At 44.7% G+C, this 23,289-nt stretch overlaps 1 protein-coding gene across 1 annotated transcript in view; it reads right to left on the bottom strand.

The window, feature by feature from the left end:
* The window catches only part of Tbc1d9 (TBC1 domain family member 9), a 114,962-nt gene that overhangs the window by 24,947 nt on the left and 66,726 nt on the right, over window positions 1-23,289 (bottom strand). Inside the window, exons 3-9 of the mRNA XM_038312655.1 lie at window positions 23,131-23,249; window positions 14,208-14,436; window positions 13,543-13,804; window positions 10,820-11,027; window positions 8,726-8,932; window positions 7,286-7,456; window positions 6,375-6,525 (exon numbers count right to left, since the gene is read on the bottom strand). Coding sequence (XP_038168583.1) covers window positions 6,375-6,525; window positions 7,286-7,456; window positions 8,726-8,932; window positions 10,820-11,027; window positions 13,543-13,804; window positions 14,208-14,436; window positions 23,131-23,249 — 1,347 coding nt within the window. The remainder of the gene's footprint in view (window positions 1-6,374; window positions 6,526-7,285; window positions 7,457-8,725; window positions 8,933-10,819; window positions 11,028-13,542; window positions 13,805-14,207; window positions 14,437-23,130; window positions 23,250-23,289) is intronic.

The following is a 23,289-nucleotide window of genomic DNA, read 5'->3' as shown; positions in this document are numbered from 1 at the left end:
TCCTCCTAGTAACGATGGGTGCCTACTACAGAAGGGGGACCCTTGGATTGTAGGCAGGGGGTTGCAGAATGGGGCAAAAGTTGCTGGTTTGAGATATTCATGTTAAGATCCTTGAAGATGGAAAATCCCTGGGTATGCACATTATCTAGAGTTCAATTTCAGTGTGGATTCATATCACCACAGGGAAAACAGCTCCCACACACAGAAGAATGGACTGTACCCTCGCCTCACACTACGGTCCCAATCAACACACATGGATCATAAGCCAAAAAGCCACCGGAGGAAGACAGGGAGGACATTTCTTGAGAGCAGGTTTTGGATATATCAACCATATCCACAGGCAGTATAAGGAGAAACAGATGAGGTCATGTAAGCTCAAAAGCTTGTCTCGTAAAAAAGAGTAATCGACAGAGTGCAAAGCAGACAAGACAGAAGAAATCACAAATAAACCATGCATCCAATAAAGAACAATGATCCAAAATACTAAACTATACAAGAAATTTGGGTGTCTCAGTAAGGGTGCTCCCCATGCAAGCCTGGTCCCTGAGTTTGATCTCTGGAAGCCAGAGCAGAAAAAGAATCAACACAAAATATATTGTTCTCTGACCACCACATGTACGCTGTGGTACACACACACACACACACACACACACACACACACACACACACACACCAAATACACATACTAATAAACAAAAGAATCAAAAAAAGCAGGCTGGAGAGATGACTCAGCAGTTAAGAGCTTCTGCTGCTCTCGAAGAGGACCCGAGGTCAGTTCCTGGCAGCCAAGTCAGGCATCTCACAAGTACCTGTACCTCCTGCTCCAGAGGATTTAATGCCTTGTACTGGTCTCCAAGAACATTTACACAAATGGCAAATACACACACAGATGTATACTAAAGCATAAATAATACCGATATTAATAATTTTCAAATATACAGGAAATTCACATAAAACAATAGCCAAAAAAAGCACAAAGTACGAACAAATCAACAAAAGCCCTATCAAAAGCAGACAAAGAGACAGACACTATTCAAAAAGGGACATGGCACTGGGCAACAAGTACGTGAGAAGTTCCGCCCATTACTTCACTAGGCAAATGGAAATAAAAACCAAAGTAGGGAAAATGAATATATTAAAGATGCAGGATAAATATACAAAAATAAACTCCATGTATATATGCTAGCAATGACCCACTGTCAAATGAAAGAAAGCAATTCCAATTCTGATAGGATCAAAAGTGGAAATATTTAGAAGCACAATGAAATAACTGCCGGACTTAACACATTGCAAGCTACAGGCAGCTCAAAGAAACGAACAGAGATCCGAACAGAAGGAGATCCTCTGCCGTAGACCAGAGCTGCCACGATGGAACCCACACCACCCTCACCTGCAGCCCAACACAGCATCCATCCAAACCACAGGAGGCCTTGCTGTGGAGGCTGATTAGCTGACCCCACACTCTCTGGAAATGCAAGTGACCCTACTGACCAAAACGATCTTGAAAGGAAGACTAGTTTTTGGAGGGCTCACATTCCCTTGCCTCACAAAGTTACGGGAATTGAGGCTTTGTGATACTGGCAAAGACAGATATATAAATCAATGGCTTAAAACTTGCAGTCTAGACATAAATCCCCATATTTGCTGTCCTTTTTGAGGAGTTAAGACAACTCAACTCGGGGAAACAGAGCCTTTTTTAAGAAATCATGGCAGGACAACACAATGTTCCTATGGAAAGGAGGGGAGTTAGGCCATTCCTTCTGCCACATAGAAGGCAACTCACATGCACCAGTGAGTTAAATTTCATGTCTCATTAGAAATACAGGTCCACGTCCATGGTTCTCAGTCTTCCTGGCACTGTGACCCTTTAGTAAAGTTCCTCACGCTGAGGTGACCCCAACCATAAAATTATTTTCTTTGCTACTTCATAACTGTAATTTTGCTACCATTATGAATGATATAAATATCTGTGTTTTTGGATGATCTTGGGTGATCCCCGTGAAAAGGTTGTTCAACCCCCAGGGGTCGGGACCCACAGGTTGAGAACCACTGATCTAAGCTTCCATGCCTCCACAGTGCAGAGACAAAAGAGAAATCCCTCGAAATCTGAGAACAGCATTTCAAAGCCTGCAGACAGCGAAAACACAGGCCACAGGATGGAGTGGTTCAAAAACTCTCCTCAGTTACTTGTACCCAAAACCAATTGAAAGACTCTCATAACTTAGTAATTGAAATATTACAAAATTAAAAATGGGCAAAGGACCTCAGTAGATATTTTTACAGAAAAACTATATAAACAGCCAATAACTGATTGAGGAAAATCATCAAAACCACAATTAGAGAGCTGGCCAAACTGCAGAGAGTGTCTGTGGGACACTCAGCTCTGAAAGGGGTATGGGAACTGTCCCCAAGGCTCAGGGGACATCACAGAACAGGGGCTGGAAAGACCCTTAGACTGGCAAAGGCTGCTGTCAACTGGTGTCTATTGGACTTGACGGGGCAGAAGCTCCTGAAGCTGCGCCCCTAGCTGAGGTGCTGCTGTGCACGGAAGAGTCAGTTTGCTTCAGGGCTGTGGCAGCTGGTAGGCTGACTACACACAGTGTACGGCCACACACCCATATGCATACGGGCAACATTAACGAGATTCAGTCAGTTTTATGAAGGAAGGGAGGGAGGGAGGGAGGAAGGGAAGGCAGGAGGGAGGCAGGGAGGGAGGCAGGGAGGGAGGGAGGAAGGAAGGAAGGAAAGAAGGAAGGAAGGACTGAAGGAAGGAAGGAAGTGAGGGAGGAAGGGAGGAAGAAAGGAAGGAAGGAAGGGAGGGAGGGAGGGAGGAAGAAAGGAAGGAAGGGAGGGAGGGAGGGAGGGAGGGAGGAAGAGAAGGAGAGAGGGAGGGAACAAAGAAGGAAGGAAAGAAGAAAGGAAGAAAGAGGAAAGAACACAGAAATTTGGGAGTTGGGAGAAAGCCAGTAGCGGCAGGTCCAGAAAGTGCTGGAGGGGAATAAGGGTGAAATGACCAAAATACATTATCTACATGTATGAAATACTCAAAGAATGAATTAAAATATTATATTCAATTTTTAAAAAAAGCAACCAAAGCAACAAAAACAACTTCCTCAAGCTGGGTAGTAGCAGCACAGTCTTTAATACCAGCACTCGGGAGGAAGAGGCAAGTGGATCTCTGTGAGTTCAAGGTCAGCCTGGGCTACAGAATGAGTTCCAGGACAGCCAGGGCTACACAGAGAAACCCTGTCTCAATAAACAAACAAATAAATGCCCAACCTCCCTTAAACCCAAGCCCCAAATTAGAAAGCACTCCACAGCCAACAGGAGAGCAATAACAGAAGGCAGTAGTGATGGGATGTGGGATGTGGAGAAGCTGGACCTCCAGCGTCACCAGAGGGGATGTGGGATGTGGAGAAGCTGGACCTCCAGCATCACCAGAGGGGATGTGGGATGTGGAGAAGCTGGACCTCCAGCGTCACCAGAGGGGATGTGGGATGCGGAGAAGCTGGACCTCCAGCGTCACCAGAGGGGATGTGGAAAGATGCAGCTGCTCGGGTCAACCTCCCAGGGTTGTCATCAGGAGGGCCAGAAGTTCTACTCCCATGTACACACAAAACGATCCAAAAGTCATGTTAGCGCTCCCAACAATGACATTCAGGGAAAGCAAGGGACAGCCTAAACTGTGTGAGTGCAGCACTGGGCTTTAACAAGGACTGCAATGTTGATATGGGCTGCATCATGCTTGAACCCTGCAAATGCTGTCCTAGGTAGAAGTCAGCAGCCTTCACTGAACACTGACTTCATCCCCTTGAGATGTCCAGAGAAGACAATCTAGAGTGACGGAGAAGGAGGCCACCACTTTCCTCTGGCTGAAGGAAATGAAGGATGACTGGCAAAAAGCATAGGATGTTTTTATGAGAATGGTGACAATGTCTGTGCTGACCATGACATGAGTACCAGTGGTCAGCCCTGCCCTAATGCCTGACAATCACCGACTGGTTGGCAGCATCCTGACATTGGCTCTGCTCTCCCTGGGGACCGACTGAACTTGGGTTCAGTAGGTCCAGAGCCCAGACCTCATGCAGCAACCTTAAGGGACATGTCAGGCAATAGATCTCAACATGGGCTTCCCAGCCAGGAGCTGGAAGACCTTTCTGGGCAGGCTGGCTTCCACATGAACCCCACCCACGAGTGTGTGGACATATACCCAACAAAGGGTAGCCTGCAGACATCCTACCTTTTGGTCACATATGGCCCTCCCGTTGATCAAAACACTAAATCGAACTCTCTCCTTGTGCCTGTCTCTGTCAGTGGGCTAGGTGCTGCTGCTGTATGCTGGTGTCATAGTGAATTCATTTGAATCTAAAATGTAGCTAAAAATAAGTTCTACTTTGAGGAGAAGGAGAGAAATGAACCTTTCCTGTACTCTGTCAGTGCTTTGAGTTTGTTTGTCAAGGTGACCAGTTGACCAGACACAGGAGTTGGAAGAGGCTGGATAAGAGAACTCTACGTGACGATGATCTTCTCTGACGTGTAATTAGAGACCCCCATGCTCAAACCTGAGCTTCCTTTTGCTTTTCCTGAAATAATGCCTTTTCAAGTAACCCAGGTTGGTGATGGACTCGCTATATAGCCCAGGCTGCCTCAGACTTGAAGAGATTCCTGCCTCAGCCTCCCTAGTCTAAGGATTACAAATATCTACCACCATGCGCAGTTCACACTTAACTTCTAAATGAAAGCCTATGTCTAGTCTTCTTAAAGAAATAGGGGGAAAACTAAACAAACCAAGTTTATACAAAATAAATAAAACGATTTTATCTTTATTTCATTTTGTTTTTAGGATTTGATCCTCTTATTCCTGAGATATATCCCGTGATAGGCAATTTTAACATTTATGTCTACTTTTAGGAAGATCCGCGAGTGTTTGTAAGTTTCCTGGCAGCCCAGTAACTTTAAGTTTCAATGTGATTATTTTTTTTTTAAGTAAAAGAATTGAATAAAAGTCCTTGGATGAGGCCATCTCCAGGCTCAAATAAAAACGTTTTCATGGACCTGGTTAGAGTGTGACATTTCCTGTCTTCATCACCTAAGGCAACTGATGCACGATTGAAGTGAAGGCTGGTGATGAGCAAAGAAATGTTCTGGTGTTGGGGTACATAGATTCCTGGGGTGCAATGAATGTTTCCAGATGGCAGAAAACAGTGGTGGCTTATCCTAAAAGACTAAAATATTAAAATAAATTATCTAGTGGAAAAATAAGTCACAGGAATTAGTTCACCATTTTAGATGACTTTCATTGAGGGATGTTGTTGTTACAATGGCTTTGTTTTCTTATTGTTTATTAATATCTTACTTTGCCTAGTTAATAAGTTAGCCTTTATTATAAACATGCATGTGTGTGTATAGGAAAATATGTAGTATAAACAGGCTCGAATATTGTTGCGTTTGCTGACACTGACTGAGGGGTCTTGGCAAGCATGCCCTGAGGACAAAGCGTAGTATAAGTGGCAGTCAGTCATTTCTGGAAGACCTTTCTTAGTGGTTTAGATGACAGGAAGTGGTCCATGCTCCTGTAGGTACCCTCTCACTGTGTCTGATAAATAAACCTGATTAAGCTCATTGGCTCACTAACTAGACCTCAGTGAACTCTTTAGTCAGTCATGGGTGTCCTGGCTGGGACGAGCAGATGTTTGTCTACACTGCCCCCAAAAAAAGCCCACACAGCATGGTCCCCTAGAAGTAACACTGCCAGGAGGGAGGAGCATTTCAACTCACAAAGCATTACACTCCTACTTCAGATTCTGTCCCCCCCCCACCTAAACAGCCTCACTAGAGAAACAGGAGAGATGGCAGGATTGGAGAATAGGAACTACTGGCCTTGGGTACCCTGAGAAGAAAGAGTTATCACAACAGACTTCAGTACCTGGTGAGGAAACCAGATCCAGCTTTGATTTGGGGCTCTTGCTGTGGAACACCCTTTTTATATACTGAAAATATGTATTATTCATTGGCTAATAAAGAGACTACTGGCAGATGGCTTCGAGGGAGAAGGAGGGTGGAGTCTTGGCGGTCAGGAGACTCACAGAATGAGCAGGATGGGAAGTACGCAGACGAGCCTCGGGGCAGCATAAAGATTGATGGAAATTGGTTACTTAAAGTTATAGGAGCTAGCTAAAAACAAGCCTAAGCTATTGACCAAATATTTATAATTAATAATAAGTCTCTGTGTGCTTATTTGGGAGCTGGGGATGACCAGCAGTCCCTAGGGAAAAACTCTGCCTACAGGCTCTTTTTGCAAAGTCTTGATGCCTGATGGAGCTTGGGAGAAAGCCCCACAGGTGCCCTGCTGCGCTGCTCTTAGCCCTCCCTACCTGAGAGTAGCAGCCAGAGCTCCCCGCGCATGCTCTCTGGGATCCCCTTCAGCACCAGCTCCCGAGTCTTCTCTGTGCGGTACATGCAGATCCCCTGCCCATACTCGGCAAAGTGAATCTTCCAGGCTTGTTCTTTCAAAAACTCTTTGGCCTGAAAGACATAATGGAATATGACTGAGGCCCCAGAAGGCTCTGGGGGAAAGGACTGAGGACCGACCGTAATGACAGATCAGAACGTGTAATGACAGATCCCTATGAAATGGACAGTCGACTCTGAGCAGAATCTCCGAGAATGTAGAACTAATTTATCCCTCAACCATAGCCTGTTCTGTCACCAAGCTTTCCGTTCAGTATCAGGGTCCTACTTAATGGGCCAGTAGAATGCTAATCGTACCTGAGGTTTTATGTGAATGCGAATTGGTGACTTTTAAGTGTAGGCTGAGAAAGCAGGTGCTTATTTGTTGTTTGGCTTACACAACAGTTAAAACGAGACCAAGGAAACAGAAAAGTAGTCACGCCAGTATTGTAATGTTCAAGACTTCAGTAAAGCACTCTGTTATCTGGTGACATATTTATATAAATATTGTTTTACCTGCTTATGAAAAAGCATGTTAGATATTCCTGCTGCAGACATTTATGGCCATTTCTATAGATGTTAATTTGTTTAATTACTTTAAAAATATCTACAGGGGGACTGGAGAGATGGCTCAGTGGTCAAGAGTTTGCAATCAGAATTCAGATCCCAGCATTCACAGAAGCCAGCAATCTTGAAATCGCCTGTAGCTCCAGCTTCAGGGGTCTGCACGCATGCATGTACAAATGTGCACAAATACCTAAAATGAACCTTGCAATAGGTTTTTATGGTTTTGTTCTAATATAACAAGTTTTGGCAGAAAGCAAGAGGCACCTACCAGTTTCGGGTTGAACTCTTCTGGAGATCGCCGGCGGTACATGGTCATGAGGGTCTGGGTGGCTGTGGGGACACTGTTGCCGTTGAGGTTAAAGGGGCGCTCTCCATCGGCATCAGAGCTGGTGCTTCTCTGGGGGCTGGAAGAAACGAGGCTGCTGGGCCGAGAATACACCTGCCAATGGAGAAGGGCACACGTGGGTGGGCCTGGAAGCACAATTTACTTCTTTTGTGTTCTGTACAGATATTAAAAACTAGGATTTGTTTTCCTGTATGCTTATTACTATGTGAAGAGACAGGGGTATTGCCACATGTCAATATTTTTTAAGGAGTGTATAACTGGACAAAAGTTATAAACAACAGTGTTTCAATGCTCAGCTGTAAAGTGCTTACTATACACAGTGCTCTGGATTTGATCCCAGCAACACATGAACTGTGTGTGTGTGTGTGTGTGTGTGTCTGTGTGTGTGAGTCTGTGTGAGGTGGAGTCAGGATCAAAGATTAAGGTCATCTTCAGCTACACAGCAAGTTCCAGACAGCCTGACCTACATGAGATGTTGTCTCAATAAAAGAAACAAAAGAAAAAAATGTTTCAAGATTTATATTATCTACAGAGAAACCAAGTACTATTGTCGTCAAGTAATAAACTGATACAATAAAGAATTTTCTTTGTATTATTTCAACAAAAGTGGCTGGTTATCTGTTTCCTTGATTTGTATCTTTGCGAAGCATGACACAGACGAAGCAAAAGCCTTGAAAACTTTCTGGCATCTCAAAAATGCTACATAAGTGGCCAGGCAGCAGGGATAGGGATGGCACATGCAACCTTCCCATCTTTAAAACATGGGTTAGCTAACAGAAACTTCCTACTGCCTGTCTTCTCGGGGTTCCAGCTTCCCTGGATAGTAGTCTAACATGCATTTCATCACAGAAACATCACCATAACAACGCTGCATTTCAGGTCTGACTTCACTTAGAGACTCCTGTATCCTTCCCTCTGAAGTTACCAAATAGAAAAGAGTCGCTTTCCTTGTAACCAGGTCAAATCACTTAATGATAACTCCAACTTAAAGAAAAGAGGCTTAAACTGGGCCCGCAGGTGTAAGCCTGCAATCCCAGCTGAGGCTGAGGCTAGAGGATTGCATGGTCAAGGCCAGCCTGGAGAACTTGGTGAAGGCTGGGGTTACAGCTCTGTAGCAGAATACTCGCCTACTATGTGTGAAGCCATTAGCTCAATCTTGATTACCAAAAAATAAAGGGGGGGGGGTAGATCTAAGACTAAAAACTAATTCCTTATAATGGAACAATCTTGCTAAGTTATTGCACTGGGGCTGGGGGCTTGGCACAGCTGTTAAATTTGACAGTCAAACAAGTTGACAAGGAGGTGCACACTCCAGGCCCGAGCACAGGAGCACCCCACTACGCTTGGGGGTCTCCCACCAACCTCGTCATCTGAACTGTTGCAGCTTCCCGAGAACTCTCTGTCTGAGTAGATTCGAGAAGTTGTCTGCTGCAGGAAATCTGAGATCCTCTGTACCAGGAAGTCTCTGTCTTTCAAGTTGGCGAAAAGGAAGGTCATTCTGTTCCTGGTGCTGATGGACAGGGGGCTGGGAAGCACACTGCAGCTGTCGGCCTTCTCCACAATGGTTACCTGAGGAAACAGGAAGCGGGGGGTGGGGGGAGGGCACTGCATGGGAAGGACTGGAAAGGAGCCTGAGTCCTAACTCTCCGCAGGAGCCGTCCTTGCCACCATTAGACAAACGGCGATCCTTCCAGCTCTGCTCCAACGAAGCACAATGCCTTATACAAATCAAGTCGGAGTCGCTACCAGAAACTAGAACTCTTTCTGTTTTTTTTTTTTCCAAACTAGGGGGTGTTTTCAGCAACCAGAGGTGTATTTGATTGTCACAGCTGGAGAAATGACAGCTGCCCAGGCAGGGATGCTGCCAGATACCCTGTGGGCTGCAAGTCTGCAGCAATAACTGGCCCCAGATGCCAAGGGTGCCAAGAACTGAAAAGAAATTCCCGTTTTTCATTAAAATTTCATGGAGCCAAAGGAGACAGGACTCCTAGCTGTGGCCTCATAAGTAAGAGAGGAAGCAGTTCCAGTGCAGGCTCCTTTCATTAAGCAAAGGCTAGGATGGCTTTCAAAACACTACCAGTCCACTGGGTGCATCACATAGACGCCAAGGCCTGGCAGCTAACGCTTTCAAGGACTTGTTCTGGAGCAGACACCATGTAGACAGCTCAGCTGAAGCCCCACACACCTACTGTGATTGGCCAATCCAGCTTCAGGGAATATGTAATCTATAGCATAAGGAAATTTATACACGTGACGGGGAAAACAGCAGGACTGAAGGGGCACAGTCCTAGATAAATGGGTGAATACATTATGTACATACATTTAATGCAATAATATGTAGTCATTAAAATTACATTGTAGAAAGCTATTTAATGACTTGGGGAAATAATTTAAGGATACTCACTGTTAGATGAAGTAAAACTAAAAACTCCCCTACATTTATGTCTAAATTATTGACATATACACAATGATGCACAGGAAAAGCTGTGCCAGGAGGGAATTTTGTCTTCTTATTATCTGACTTTTGCAAATTTGCTATGACAATAGTGCATTACTCTTAAAACACAGGAAAAAAAGGAGAAAATTTGATTACTCAGATAACACTTTAAAAAGAGAGAGAAGAGCAGCAGAGTGGAACAGAGCTTTACCATGGGCTCTTCACACAGGGAGTCTGAAAGCTCTGCTCACCTTAGCTTCTGAGAGGGACCGGAGCGTGACTGACTGGGAAACACAGGGCTTGCAGCTCTGCACTGCCCACCACAGCATTGTCAGTACTCACTGAGGGCAAACGACTGAACAACATCTTAAAAAGAAGAAGGAAGAGGAGGAGGAGGAGGAGGAGGAGGAGGAGGAGGAGGAGAAGGAGGAGAAGTAGAAGAAGAGGAGGAGGAGAAGAGGGAGGAGAGTAGAGGAAGAGGAAGGAGGAAGAGGGAAGAGGAAAGAGGAAGAGACAGAGGAAGGAGGAGAGGAAGGAAGGAGGAAGGAGGAGGAAAGGAGGAGGAGGAGGAAGAGGAGGAGAGGAGGAGGAGGAGGAGGAGGAGGAGAGAAGAAGAGAAGAAGAGAAGAAGAAGAAGAAAGAAGAAGAAGAAGAAGAAGAAGAAGAAGAAGAAGAAGAAGAAGAAGAAGAAGAAGAAGAAGAAGAAGAAGAAGAAGAAGACGAAGAAGACAAAGAAGAGGGCAATGGCGGCGGCCCTGGAGCAATGGCATGGTGTGGATAAGAGCACTCGATGTGTATGCATAAGGAGCGGAGTTTGAATGCTGCCCAACTTACAGCTCAGCATGGCTACATCTGGCTAGCCTCAGCCCCAGGGCTGGGGACAAGCACAATCATTGGCAGCCAGCTTAGCTGACCAGGTGAGCTTCTGGCTCAGCGAGAGAGTCTGCTCAAAGGAGACAGAGACGATGAAGACAACCGATAACAACCTTATAAAATATGGATTTCCATTTGACACTTACTTCACGGAGTGGAATTATGAGGCTGCAGAGGTTTTCCTCCTTGCTGGTGAAGCAGATATAATTCGTGGAGACAAACATCTGGCCCAAAATGTGCATCTTGTTAAAGGGAGTCCAGAGGGTGCAGTCAGTGTGGCCGTCCAGCTTTTCATCTTTGGGCAGCCGGAAAAGGGCACGGTACCGCTCACTCTTCGCCCTGGCATCCAGATCACTGCAAACCAATGACTACAGCTCCGGTCACCAAGAGAGATGCACCAGTGCCTCCCCATGATGGCCCTGCTGGTCCCAGCCCTCCCCTCTCAGTCTTTGAGATTCGCTCCTCCCATCGGTAGCTGCATCTTGGCGGGACTCCAACCTCGCGATCTCAGAGTACAGCATCATTTTACTATATCCACTCATTTTAAAGTTAACATAGGTAAATGGTAAAAAAAAAAAAAAAAAAAAAATCTTAGCCAAAGTAAGACCAAGGAAGGAAACTCATTCTCTAAATAACTTCAGAATTTCTAAAGAGGTTTTTGGGCTGTTTTAAATCCAGAGTCATTTTTGAAGATTTTGTTTTGTTTTTGTTTTTTGAGACAGGGTTTGTCTGCGTAGCCCTGAAAGACCTAATGACATCAGACCTAATGACATCACGAACAGCGGAGCGAGTCTTCTGGCTGTCACTCTCCACCCTGAACTACAGGACTGTGCGAAGAGACCTGGGAATAAGTTCTAGATCTCACCTGAGGCCTCTGCTGACACCCTTTCCCCTGTGGAGAACTCTCCCCTCAGGTTTCCAGCCCACTGTGCCCGCAGAAGGCCTAGTTTTCCACCTGGCTTCCCACAGCGAAGAGGAGGAGTGCTGTCTGTAAAATCACCTCGGTCCTCATTGGCTCTGGAGCTGCACGCATCGGCATCTTTTCCCTCCTAGAGATCTCACTGAAGACTGTTTATTAAGCTCTGTCCTTAGGCTTAACTAGGGTATCCACTCTCACCAAGGAAGTATTCCCATCAGATCCTGCATCCAGCCTGTTCTGTTGTGCAGCCACTTGCCACTTTCCCCTGACTGGCAACACCCACTGCTGGAGGGAGGAGGGGGACTCCTAAGACATGACCTTCCCAGGCCTAGGATCTGCAGAGACACACACCATCCACCAGGCCTTCAAGGGCTTTAGGGGTTACCAACTGCTGGGAGAAGGCCCTCCATCAGGCTGAGCCTCCATACCACAGTGAAGGCCATGCTAGTGTGGCCTTCACCACAGTGAAGGTGACACAGGCGTCCACAGGACTGGATGCCATGCTAGGGTGGGCTTCTCAGTGACAAATTGGGCTCCTGGGGGCAACCCCAATAAACTCCAAGGTCCCTAAGCTAGATTTGGGTGAATCATTTCTCTGGTCTGTCATTGGTATCATATCTGGGATGAATGGGCACTGGTTGCTGTCTCTGTAGAAAAAGTCACACAGCATCAAAAATTTTCCAAACTTAAAAAAAAAAATTCCATCCCTTCTCTGTCAATTGCCTTTGATGTTTCCTCTGTTAATTGCCTTTGACTTTTACCATCTATATAATTCATTAAGATAATTAATAAATCTGTTGTGCACTAACTAGGATGTCAAACCCCACGTGAAACCTCGAAGACATCTTAACCACCTCCTTTTTGGCTCCCACTCTTTCCAACTGCATGGACCTTGCAGGAATGAACTCCATGCTGATGTCCTAGAGGCAACTCCACGCAACGTAATCAAGACTGCCCTTCCTCATGCCCTGGAGACACTTCCTTGACTCCTTCTAAGGGACTCTAGTTGACCTGAGCATGGCAAGCATGTCTCTAACAGGCCTTGCCCTTCTCTCCCACTCCCTCTGCCTTGCTAAAACAACAACAACAACAACAACAACAGCAACAGCAACAACAACAACAACAGCAACAACAACAGTATTAGATTATATTCCTAGCCACCAAGGTCTATTCTCTTCTGTGGACACTTTCTTATTCCCGAGGTCGACTACCAAGGCCCAGCTGTCAAAGAATTGAAGTCCAGCAGTCAAAAGCCCCCTTGTGGTTACCCTAATTACCTAATTAACATGCCCAATCAAAATTAAACACCCCATCTTAACATGGGGTTCCCCTCTACCTTTATAAACCGCCTTTTTTCTCTGTGCCAAGTCTGTTTCCTCTCTATCCTGAGGCAATCCTTTGTTTCCACCCATCCTGATCCCTGCCTTAGACAAATACCCTGCTCCTTCTCCCTAGTTCCAGTCCCCTTCTCCCTCAACATCTAGCTCCCGGTTTTGTGTCTTATTCTCTGTCCTCTGTCTCTCTGGAGAAAATAAATCTCCTTTGTGCTGAGAACTTGGTCTTGGGGTGTCCTGAACCGATACTTTCAACTTCTGCACACAACCTTACGGGCTTCCCTGCAGCTTCTCTGCCTGTGTACTGGCCTCTGTCCTGCTGCTCTTAGTGTTTCTCTCTTGGGCTGTCCCCATGTGTCCATCCTTCTGTACAAAATGTGCACCGGTCTATAACCCATGAACCCAGCAAAGAGCGGCTCTGTGAAAGGTCACGTGAGGTCATCCTGGGCCTGCTGTACTTAAGGCTAGCAGAGATCCCACCGCGTGGTGGAGGAACCCATCTTGCCTGTCTTGCTCACCCCTGACCAGGGGTGGTTTGGACCATCTTTTCCCGACTCAGGGCCTGCATGAATGGAAAGGTTTCCCATCCCTGAGTTCTACAGTTCCTCTCACCCACCGTTTCAGAGCGGACACTTTTTTGGGAGATTTCTTCTTGAGTTTTGGCAGGGACCGGTCTTGTTCAAATCCTTCATTGTCCAAGAGCTGCCTCATGGCTATGTTGGCAAGCTGTTCCATCAGCTTGAATGTCTCGTTGATGTTGAGAAACACGGAGAAGAAATGCTCACTGGATCGTGTGCTCACTTTGATCCCGTCTGGCAGAAGCAGCGTGGCGTTCTTCTCTAGCTGAGTGATGTCCACCCACCGGATCACCAGCTTGGCTGAGCACAGGCAACAAGGTCCGGTCAACACAATTGTAGTGCCTTTCCAGATCAGGTAACTCCATAGCCCTGCACCCAACCTTCCCCACAAACTCTTCTGAGCTCCCAGTCCTATGTTTGTGGCCTCACTTGTTAGTTATAACATGTATCATATAAACTCTGTGATCAGAATTATTACAGACTGAAGTCATGCTAACTATACCTTTGGTGACCCTCTAGTGCTCAATGAGTAATTTGTTTGCCGTTGTTGAATTGAAAATAACGGAATTCACTCATTAAATAGTCAGGAAAAGATCTCGACTCACCTCTACATGCATGTTTTTGATATTCTGACTTGGTTTATGAGTTCTTGGAAATCCTCCACGGACTTCCCAAAGGCTCCCATGGAAGTGCGCCCACTCACCTTCCCTGCCCATGAGGAAGGAGGAGAAGCACAGGTGGTTAATGCTGAGGTACATCCAGCCCTGCCGGGGAACCTTCCCCTTCCAGTAGCTGCAAGAGTAGTAGTTGACAAGTTTCTCTTCTTCGGGCATCCCAAACAGCTTGTGGAACTTCACGATGGCCTCCTTAAACTTCTCCGTGTCCTCATCTTCCTTCACATCGTTGATCCTGTTGTATTCCGCAATGATGCCCTAATTGGGGACAAAGCATACGGGTGGAATTATGACGGCCGCCGAAGAGATGGGAGCAAAACACGTTTAAGACCGGATTTGTTTTAAAGATTAATTCCCTTCCAAGGCAACCCATCGGATTCTAAGCTTCTGGTTAGTTCCAGGTTGGCCTGGAACTGATGATGCAGTCCAGCCTGGCCTTGGATTCACTGTGATCCTCTTGTTTCAGCTTCTCAAGAGCCTTCATGCTTAGCCAATTAACAAGCAGCATTTCTGCACTAAAAGATTCTCCAAGGATCTTACTGCCCATCCATTGGTGCTCATTGAAGCCTATGTTCATTAGCAATGAAGCTGTTTATCTCAAAATAAGGAAATAAAAGGCCCTTGCCAGCTTAATTTTTATTAAGTGCATCATGACAGGGTTATCATAAAGGTCAGCTCTGCCTTTATATAAAAAAGAATCACCATTTGTTTGGCCAAGGGAGAAAGGACCGACTTGTCATCACTAATGGTCATCTGACCAGAGACCCCCCCACCTCAGGAGTCATCGGAGCCGGAAACAAATGGATACAAGAAGGGAAGTCAATTAGACACGAGATTCTTTGATGACTGGGCAGGAGAGAGAATGTGTGCATAGCAAGTGACTGAGCTACTCTAAATCTGCTGCTGAGTCTTTCTGGTCGCCTGAGAAGCCGTTAGCTGCTAGCCAAATCCTCTGCAACTCCCTGAAGATTGTTTTTTGTGCATCTCTTTAGAGAAGAAAGCTACCTTGGGCTCAGGGGCTAAAGGCACTTGTCAAATCTGACGATCTGAGTTCAATCCCTAGGACCCATATGGTGGAAGGAGAGACAGACTCCTGCAAGTTGTCCTCTTAACTTCCACCTGGGTACTGCGGCACACATGGCAAGACATGTGTGTGATTATGCATACACATATACACACACAAAATGTAATATTCTTTAAAAGAGAAGGCTCCCTTGGATTCCATGATTGACTCTGTAATCATAAAATTGGTCCATGCGCCATCTTAATTTTCTCTGATCTCACTCTCATTGGAACAGTCTGGACTTCAAAGGAAAACAGCCATGGATTCAGGGCCCAGAGTGTCACCTGGATCTGTGTGAACTTGTGAAAACTCTGGGATTTCCCCAGATATGGCCACGTCCTTCAGGATAAACACTTACGACAGGATCACTACAGCTACAACTCCTGGCCTTCAGGCTACCCACTGGGCTCTAATCCTTCCATTGTGGCCTTAATATTCCCCACAAACATCCTCTTGAAACAAATTCTGGGGGATTGGATAGCTGCCTGGATCAGTTAGTAAAGTGGTTGCTGCCCGCAACCTACCTGGAAACCAGCTGTGGAGGCCCATCTCTCTAATGCTAGCTCTGATGATGGAGACACAGGGAGACCTGGGTACTTTGAGGTTAACCTGTCTAGCTGAATTAGAGACTTCCAGAGTCTGTGAAAGATATTGTTTCATAAAATAAGGTGGAGAGCAATGAGAAGAACACCTTAACATTGCCCTCTGACCTCTACACTTGTACATCCATGCACATGCATCCACCTCACAAACATGCATACACACACACACGCACACACACACACACACACACACACACACACACACACACACACACAAGCTGTTTTTTAGCAAGTGGAGCAAGGGCTCAGCAGTTAAGAGCATTTGTATTTCGGGGGACTTGGGTTCAATTCCCAGCACCCTCATGGTGGTTCACAACTGTCCCTAACTCAAATTTCAGGGCATCCAGCTTCCTCTTCTGGTCTCCACAGGCACTATGCACATGTATGAGGCATGGGACATACTTGCACATGCAAAACACCCATATGCAAAATATAAGGAAGGCTAATTAAAAAAAATAACTTTGACTACATAATTTTTATAATCAATGACCTAAGTAGCTCACCACTTCTGTCACACCAGAGACAGACCAGCTTTTCCTTCGTTGTACAGGGTCTGGATAGTTCCCTGGGAGAGTTCCACCCCAGCTGGCCCAAGGTCTCCTATAACTCTCACCTTCTTGGCTCTGATCCTGTTACTCCGAGTCCCCTGTAACTGTTTCAGGCACATCACCAACCCTCAAAGCCTGCATTAGTTAATTCCCACCTCCCTGTGAACCTTCTTTCTATGATTCTTTCCCCTCACACAAAGCACGGGCGATTCCCTGTGTCATCCACTGAAATAGTTTCCTGAATTTCATGTCCATTGCCACACCTTTTCCCTTGTGGCCTGCCATGGTGGCAGAAGGGAAGGCCTCAGTCTTCCAAAAACCTCATCACCTTTCATGTGACTGAAAGTCTTGGATACACAGCTAAGAGCAAACAGTCGAATCCCTACGTGAGCAAAAGTTCACAGCTCATCTTCAATCTATTCTACCTTCAGAGCCACCCCTAGACCCCCAGCACAAGCCAGAATTATCACAGGGGCTTCCCGTTAAGATTCTCAGCCCACTCAGCTTTTGTACAGCCATGTTTTGAAGTGGAGACTTGCCAGCAATAGTCCTACCAAAGCCTGAACTGAATCCACAACACAAGATGGCTCCCTGACCATCCCTCACCCGTCACCCTCTCCTCCCTGGGAGACTAAGCAACATGTAATTCCATCTAAATGTTCTCAGTTCTATGCTCCTTCAGTTTACACTGGATTCTGTTAATACTTTCCTCAGCCATTAAATGTGAGTTCTAACACTAACAATGGTGCCTTGAACATTTACATTACCTAACATCAAAAGGTATCTAGTTCGATATTCTTAGAAGAGAATATGTTGGAATCCCAAGTGAGAATATATCTTTAGGAGCCGTGTTTTGTTTTTTATTGTATGATCTCAGTTGTGGATTGAGGAATCTATACTGTTTTGCAGTGTAGATGTTTAGAAAACTAAGTTTCCAGGTGTGGACTCGTCCATCATCACCGGGGGTAGCAGTACGGCTAGCATCCAAAATAGCAACGTTATTTGTCCTGGGAGAATACCTAAGAGGAGACTGTTTTCCTCTAATTAGTTCTGCTATAAACCCTTGGAGAGAACAGGGATGTTGAGGTCCATGGAGGCCGAGGAGTTGGACCCAGGTTATTCTAGGCATGAACAGGCATCAGCAGAGTTACATGAGGAATGCCAGACAACCAGAGGTAGTGTGAGGGTATTGGATCACCGGGTAGGAAGAGTTCAGAAGGAGCTTGATGAGTTCGAAGCCAGCCTGGGCTACATAGTAACTTCTGGGTCAACCTGGGCTACAGAGTGAGACTGTTTCCAAGCAAAAAGAAAAAAAGAAGAAAGAAAAAAAGAAAGAAATAAAAAAGAAAGGAGGAAGGAAGGAAGAATGAATGAAGGGAAGAAGTGAATAAGAAGGCACACACAACTAAGAGGAGAACCTAGTAACAGGAAGCAGCACCAGCATTTCCTAGGCAACCCCAGCGGCCTAGAACAAGCCTGGAAACCTCAAGTGGGCTTCTATTTGCTGCTCTGTGGCAAATCTCTTACTAAGTCAGAATAGGGAGAACATTAATACTAAGTGATACACAGCAGACCACAGGAAAGGCTCTGTATGTCTTGGTACAAAAACACTATGCTAAACACCAACTTCTAGAATGCTCATTTTAAACTTAAACATGTTTTTAAGGATGAATAGATTGATGAAAGTATAAAACCAAGGAGTGATAGCTCAAGACACTCTAGAACCTGATGTAATTCATCAATAGATCAATCAATAGCCCCTCCTCCAACTTTCCCACCTTTAGGAAAAGACAGAGTCCAGAATGCCCAAGCCGTCCTTAAGGCCAGGTTGCTGGAACACAGGATGGAATGTTTCTTCATCAAAGTTCTATGGGTTCTACTTAGTCCAAAATAAATCACTCTGGTTCTAGGCAACAGCTCTCATAAACTGAGAAGTTCAGTGTATCTAACACACTGGATGCTTCATGTAAATTTAGCTGTGTAAAGGTGTACTTGAAGAGAAAGATTAACTTGGCAAACCAGACGCTAGCCATTGTGGTGTATGCTTTAATCTCAGCACCTGGGAGGCAGAGGCAGAGAGATCTTGGTGAGTTCAAGACCAGCCTGGTCTACACAGTAAGTTCTAGACAGGCCAGGCCTGCATTATGAGACCCTATCCCCAAACAAAACAAAACAAAACAAATACACATAAAAAACAAAACAAAAACAACCAACCAACCAAACAACCTTCCCCCCAAAAACTTGGTAAACATGAGAAAATGTTTAGCTTTATAACCAAGGACTGATAATTAAAGCACGAGGACATTAAATTTCAAAGTCATTCTAGCAATAGGCAGGAGAGATGACTCAGGTTAAGAGCAAGGACTGCTTGATCTTCTAGAGGACCCAAGTTCGGTTCCCAGGACACACATGAGGTGGCTCACAACGGCCTGTAACTCCAGCTCTGCAGTCACCCATGCTATTGGGCACAGATCCCTCACAGACATAGGTACACACACCTAATGAAAATAATAAAATAAGCCTTTAAAAGTTGTGAGAATGAACTTACATCCTGGCATTCTGGCACAACAACCTGTACTTACAGTCCATTGAAGAGTTTTGGTTCATTACAATGTTTTAATCGCTTTATCTGATAACCTCTATCCTAAAGGAAGTCAGAGAAATAGAATCGGTGGCAACAGTCATGTAAACTAAAGTGGTAACTGTATCTTTATTTGCCTGTCCCTTGCTAATTTAGAAGCAAAAGTAACTTCTAGAAAGACAAAGTGAAGTTAACTATGGAGAGTTATATTTGGTTAAAACAACTATAATTAGCTAGGCAGTGGTGGCACATGTCTTTAATCCCAGCACTTGGGAGGCAGATGCAGGTGGATCTTTCTGACTTTGAGGCCAGCCTGGACTATAAGAGCTAGTTCCAGGACAGCCAAGGATACACAGAAAAAACCTGTTTCAAAAAACCAAAATGAAAACAAAAAAACAAACAAAAAATCCAAAAAACCCCAACAACTATAATTCTATAAATAGATATTAGTCAAGGCAGCATAGGAACACAGAATACGACCACTGTGATCAACATGTTGAAGCATCTAGAAGTACGTATACAAAATGCTGTGCATGGCTCTAGAATTCCTGTTGCCTGTCTAGGTAACTATCGTATTTATAATTTACAAAAGTTAGTTAGATCCCATAACAAATAAACCTGCTAGTCCCCTTAAGTACTTACTGGGCAATCTGTGAACCAGCAAGCCACTCATTTGCACATGAATGACATTATTTCGCACATTATTGCTTTAATTGGAATTCCCTCCTCATAAATGGTTTCAGGGGAAATAAACCTGACATATTTAATGTAATGAGAAGAGAAGTTACTTGACATAATTTGTCCTTCCCCCAGAAGCTTGCTTATTCCTCAATACCTTTCTTTATATACAGAGATGGCAGCATCAGAGGCAGGACTGTGGCACGGGCCCTGGTGACCTATGTTGTCGGATGTCTGTGTGTCTTCTCCCTCTTTCCTCCAGCCCCTCACACATGACACAATTAGAAGCTCTCCTGATTTCTATACTCACATACATGCATTATATATAGAGTCTGAGTTTCACTACACAACTCCCAATTATTTCACACACACACACACACACACACACACACACACACTCTTAAGTTGTCGGTATCTGGCCCTTCCCAATTGTTAGCCCCGCCCCCTTTCTTAGTCTCTATTAGGGAATTCTGAATGGAGATTGTCCCTCCATTCTGAGGGAAGGCCGGGCATGAGAAGCAGGCTGAGGTTCCTGTATGCACTTTTTCTACAGAGTTGAGTATAAGCCACTGTGAATTCAGCTCCCTACTTAAACACATCAGACCCTAGAGGGCGATGGAGTTCCATCTGTCATCAACGCTCCTGTTTCAATTGTTACCTGCTCGTGAAAAAGTCATGTAGAAAGAGGAAAGAGAACACTGGCTGCTCCTACGGGATTTTACAGCAGCCTTCTGCCAGACCGCTCACTAGAATTCCCCTTATTTTGGTTCTAAAGAAGGTTTTTAAACAATGTCTAAAAACCCAGATGCTAAAACAGAACGAATTAATCATTTTGAGCATCCCCCATACACAAAAAGTCACCCTGCAACTTTTGTGTGGCAAAAATTATTAGGAGCAAAGTCTGATGACAAATGACAAGCAGGAGAAATAGCTACAACATGTGTATCACCAACAAAAGGCAAATGACCTTTCCAGAAAAATGACTTTATGAAATTAAAAAAAAAAAGTGGGGGGTTGCTGGGAACATAGCCCAGCATAAAGTCCTTGCTTTGCAGGAACGAGAGCCTAAAATCAATACTTAGACTCCAGTAAACCAAAGCTGGGCATGGTGGAGCATCCCAGCACTGTGGAGACAGAGACAGGCAGGGGGGTCCCTAGGGCTTGCAAGCCAGACAGAAGTGTCCTTGCAAGTCCCGGGCCAGAGAGGGAGTCTGTCTTTAAAAGACAAAAGAAGAGCTAGACAGCACTTGAGGAAAGACATCCCAGACTTTCCTCTGGTCTTCACACACACACACACACACACACACACCATTCAAGAAAAATAAGACCCACAAATCCTGTAAAAGATAAGCAGAAGATATATGCAGTCATGTATAAATAGACACAGACTGTGGCCCTTAGCATAGGAAATGCTACCCAAGCTCGTTCAAAGACAAGTTGTTGAAAAAAGTTGCCTTAAAGTTGGCAGAAGTTGGAAAGTTGAAGAATCCACGCTGTTGGAGAAGCTGCAGGGAAGGAGGTGCTTGCACATGTGCTAGTGGGAATATAAAATGGTGATGGAGGAGAGTTATCTGTCTATGTTACTTTCATTGGTTAATTAATAAAGAAAACTGCCTTGGCCCTTTAAGAGACAGAAAATTAGGTAGGCGGAGTAGAAAGAACAGAATTGTGGGAAAAAGGAAGCAGAGTTGGGGAGACGCTTCAGGCAGTTGCCATAGTGAGGCTCCATGCTTCTCCTCTCTGAGATGGAAGCAGGTTAAGATCTCTCCTGGTAAGCCACACCTCGTGGTGCTATACAGATTACTAAATATGGGTTAAGGGAAGATGTGAGAATTAGCCAATAAGAGGCTGAAACTATGGGCCAGGCAGTGTTTTAAAAGAATACAGTTTCCGTGTAATTATTTCGGGTGTAAAGCTAGCCCGCGGCCGGGTGGCGGAACGCAGCCCCGCCGCTTCCTTCTACAAAATGGTACAGCATCCTAGAGGGAACTGAGATACTTTGCAAAACAGCACACAATCTGTTTACAGATTGCACAATTTACTCTGCAATCTGGCAGTTCGACTTCTGCAAGTTCAAGGTACAGACGGTCCCAACCATACGCAAGCACAAACGCCTGAAATTCTAAATGCAACAGAATTTATAGTCACAAAATGTTGGACGGCACCTAAACATCAAAGCACAGGTAGTGACTGAACTAATTATAACACACTCCAAACAAAGAGACAAAAAGGAAGTCTATGATTCTGCATTGTATTGTGAAATGAAAAAAGACGGGGAACTTTTTAAATAATAATATTGAAAGAACGTCTGTAGTTGATAGTAGTCTGTGAGTGCCAATTTCATATTTAATAAAACCATCATTTGCAAACTTTTACCTGAAGAACTATTCAGATTTTTTTTTAAAAAAAAACATTAATGGATATGACACCAACAGGGAAATTTTGACAAAAAAATTGGATTATTTATGGTTTAAAATATCTTCCTATAGAAATATGTAAACATAAAAGTATGGATTCTATAGTGGAAAACGGACACCACTTTGACTGTGTTCATGACACCAGCGGGTGGCAGATAAGTATCATGTCCCTGAGGACATGGCAGCCCAAGGAGGACACAAGATTGCTTAAGTAGCATGCTGTTTCAGGAAGGCAGAACTTGAATTCAATCACAGAGAGACATCTGACAGAGCCTCAAATGAAATATCCTTTTCTAAAAACCAGAAGTGCGCAGTTGAACATCATTAATGTCATAAGACATAAGGGATGGCTGTGGAAATGTTCCAGACTGAAGGGCACTAAAGAGATGCAAATGAAATTCAGTTCCCTTAGAGGCTGAAACTCACAGCCATCGAGGGTACAATCAACCCCGTTTAGACTGGAATACACGGGACTGCGGAGAAGCTCGGCAGCTAAGGGCACTGACTGTTCTTGCAGAGGACTAGGTTTGGTTCTGGGCATCCGCATGGGAACTCCCAAGCATCAGTAAATCCAGGGGCTCTGATGCCCTTTTCTTATGTTGGAGGGCACGAAGTACATACATGGTGCACATACACACATGTACACAAAACACTTGTACACATACATAAATCTAATTTAAAAAAATTAGAATATATACTAAGCATTAAAGTGCTGTAAAAATGATACATTTATACACATTGGTAAATGATGCTATGTGTTTTCATCAGATATCACTATTGGAACGCACACACTGAAGGATTTAGGAGGAAGTCCCTCTTAAAGGTTAGTTAGCCTTAAGAATCCTAAGCTGGGTGGAAGGTCAAGACAAGTCTGAGCGAAGGGCACACAGGTGGGTCATATGGAGCTCTTATTTTTCAATATTTCTGTGGTTTAGATTTTTTTCCAGTTGAAGGGCTTTGGTATGTTTATAAGTATTTTTTTTTATCCTTTGAAAATTTTATACACACATACTACATATTTCAACAACATTCAACGAAAGCAAAATGAAAAGGCTACCACTACCTGTATTTTTCCTCTTACAAATGTGGTGATGTCATTCTCATTCTCGAAGATGGAGAGTGTCTGCAATAGATTCTGCTCAAGCCATTCCCAGTGCTCAGTCACCTCCTTCCTGGAGCCACCTGCATGGAAGCAGAGGGGACAGCGGTAGATATTAAGTTT

The sequence above is a fragment of the Arvicola amphibius genome, chromosome 15 (genome assembly GCF_903992535.2).
Source record: "Arvicola amphibius chromosome 15, mArvAmp1.2, whole genome shotgun sequence".
Classification (NCBI taxonomy): domain Eukaryota; kingdom Metazoa; phylum Chordata; class Mammalia; order Rodentia; family Cricetidae; genus Arvicola; species Arvicola amphibius.
This window is presented reverse-complemented; position numbering and strand designations above follow the sequence as displayed.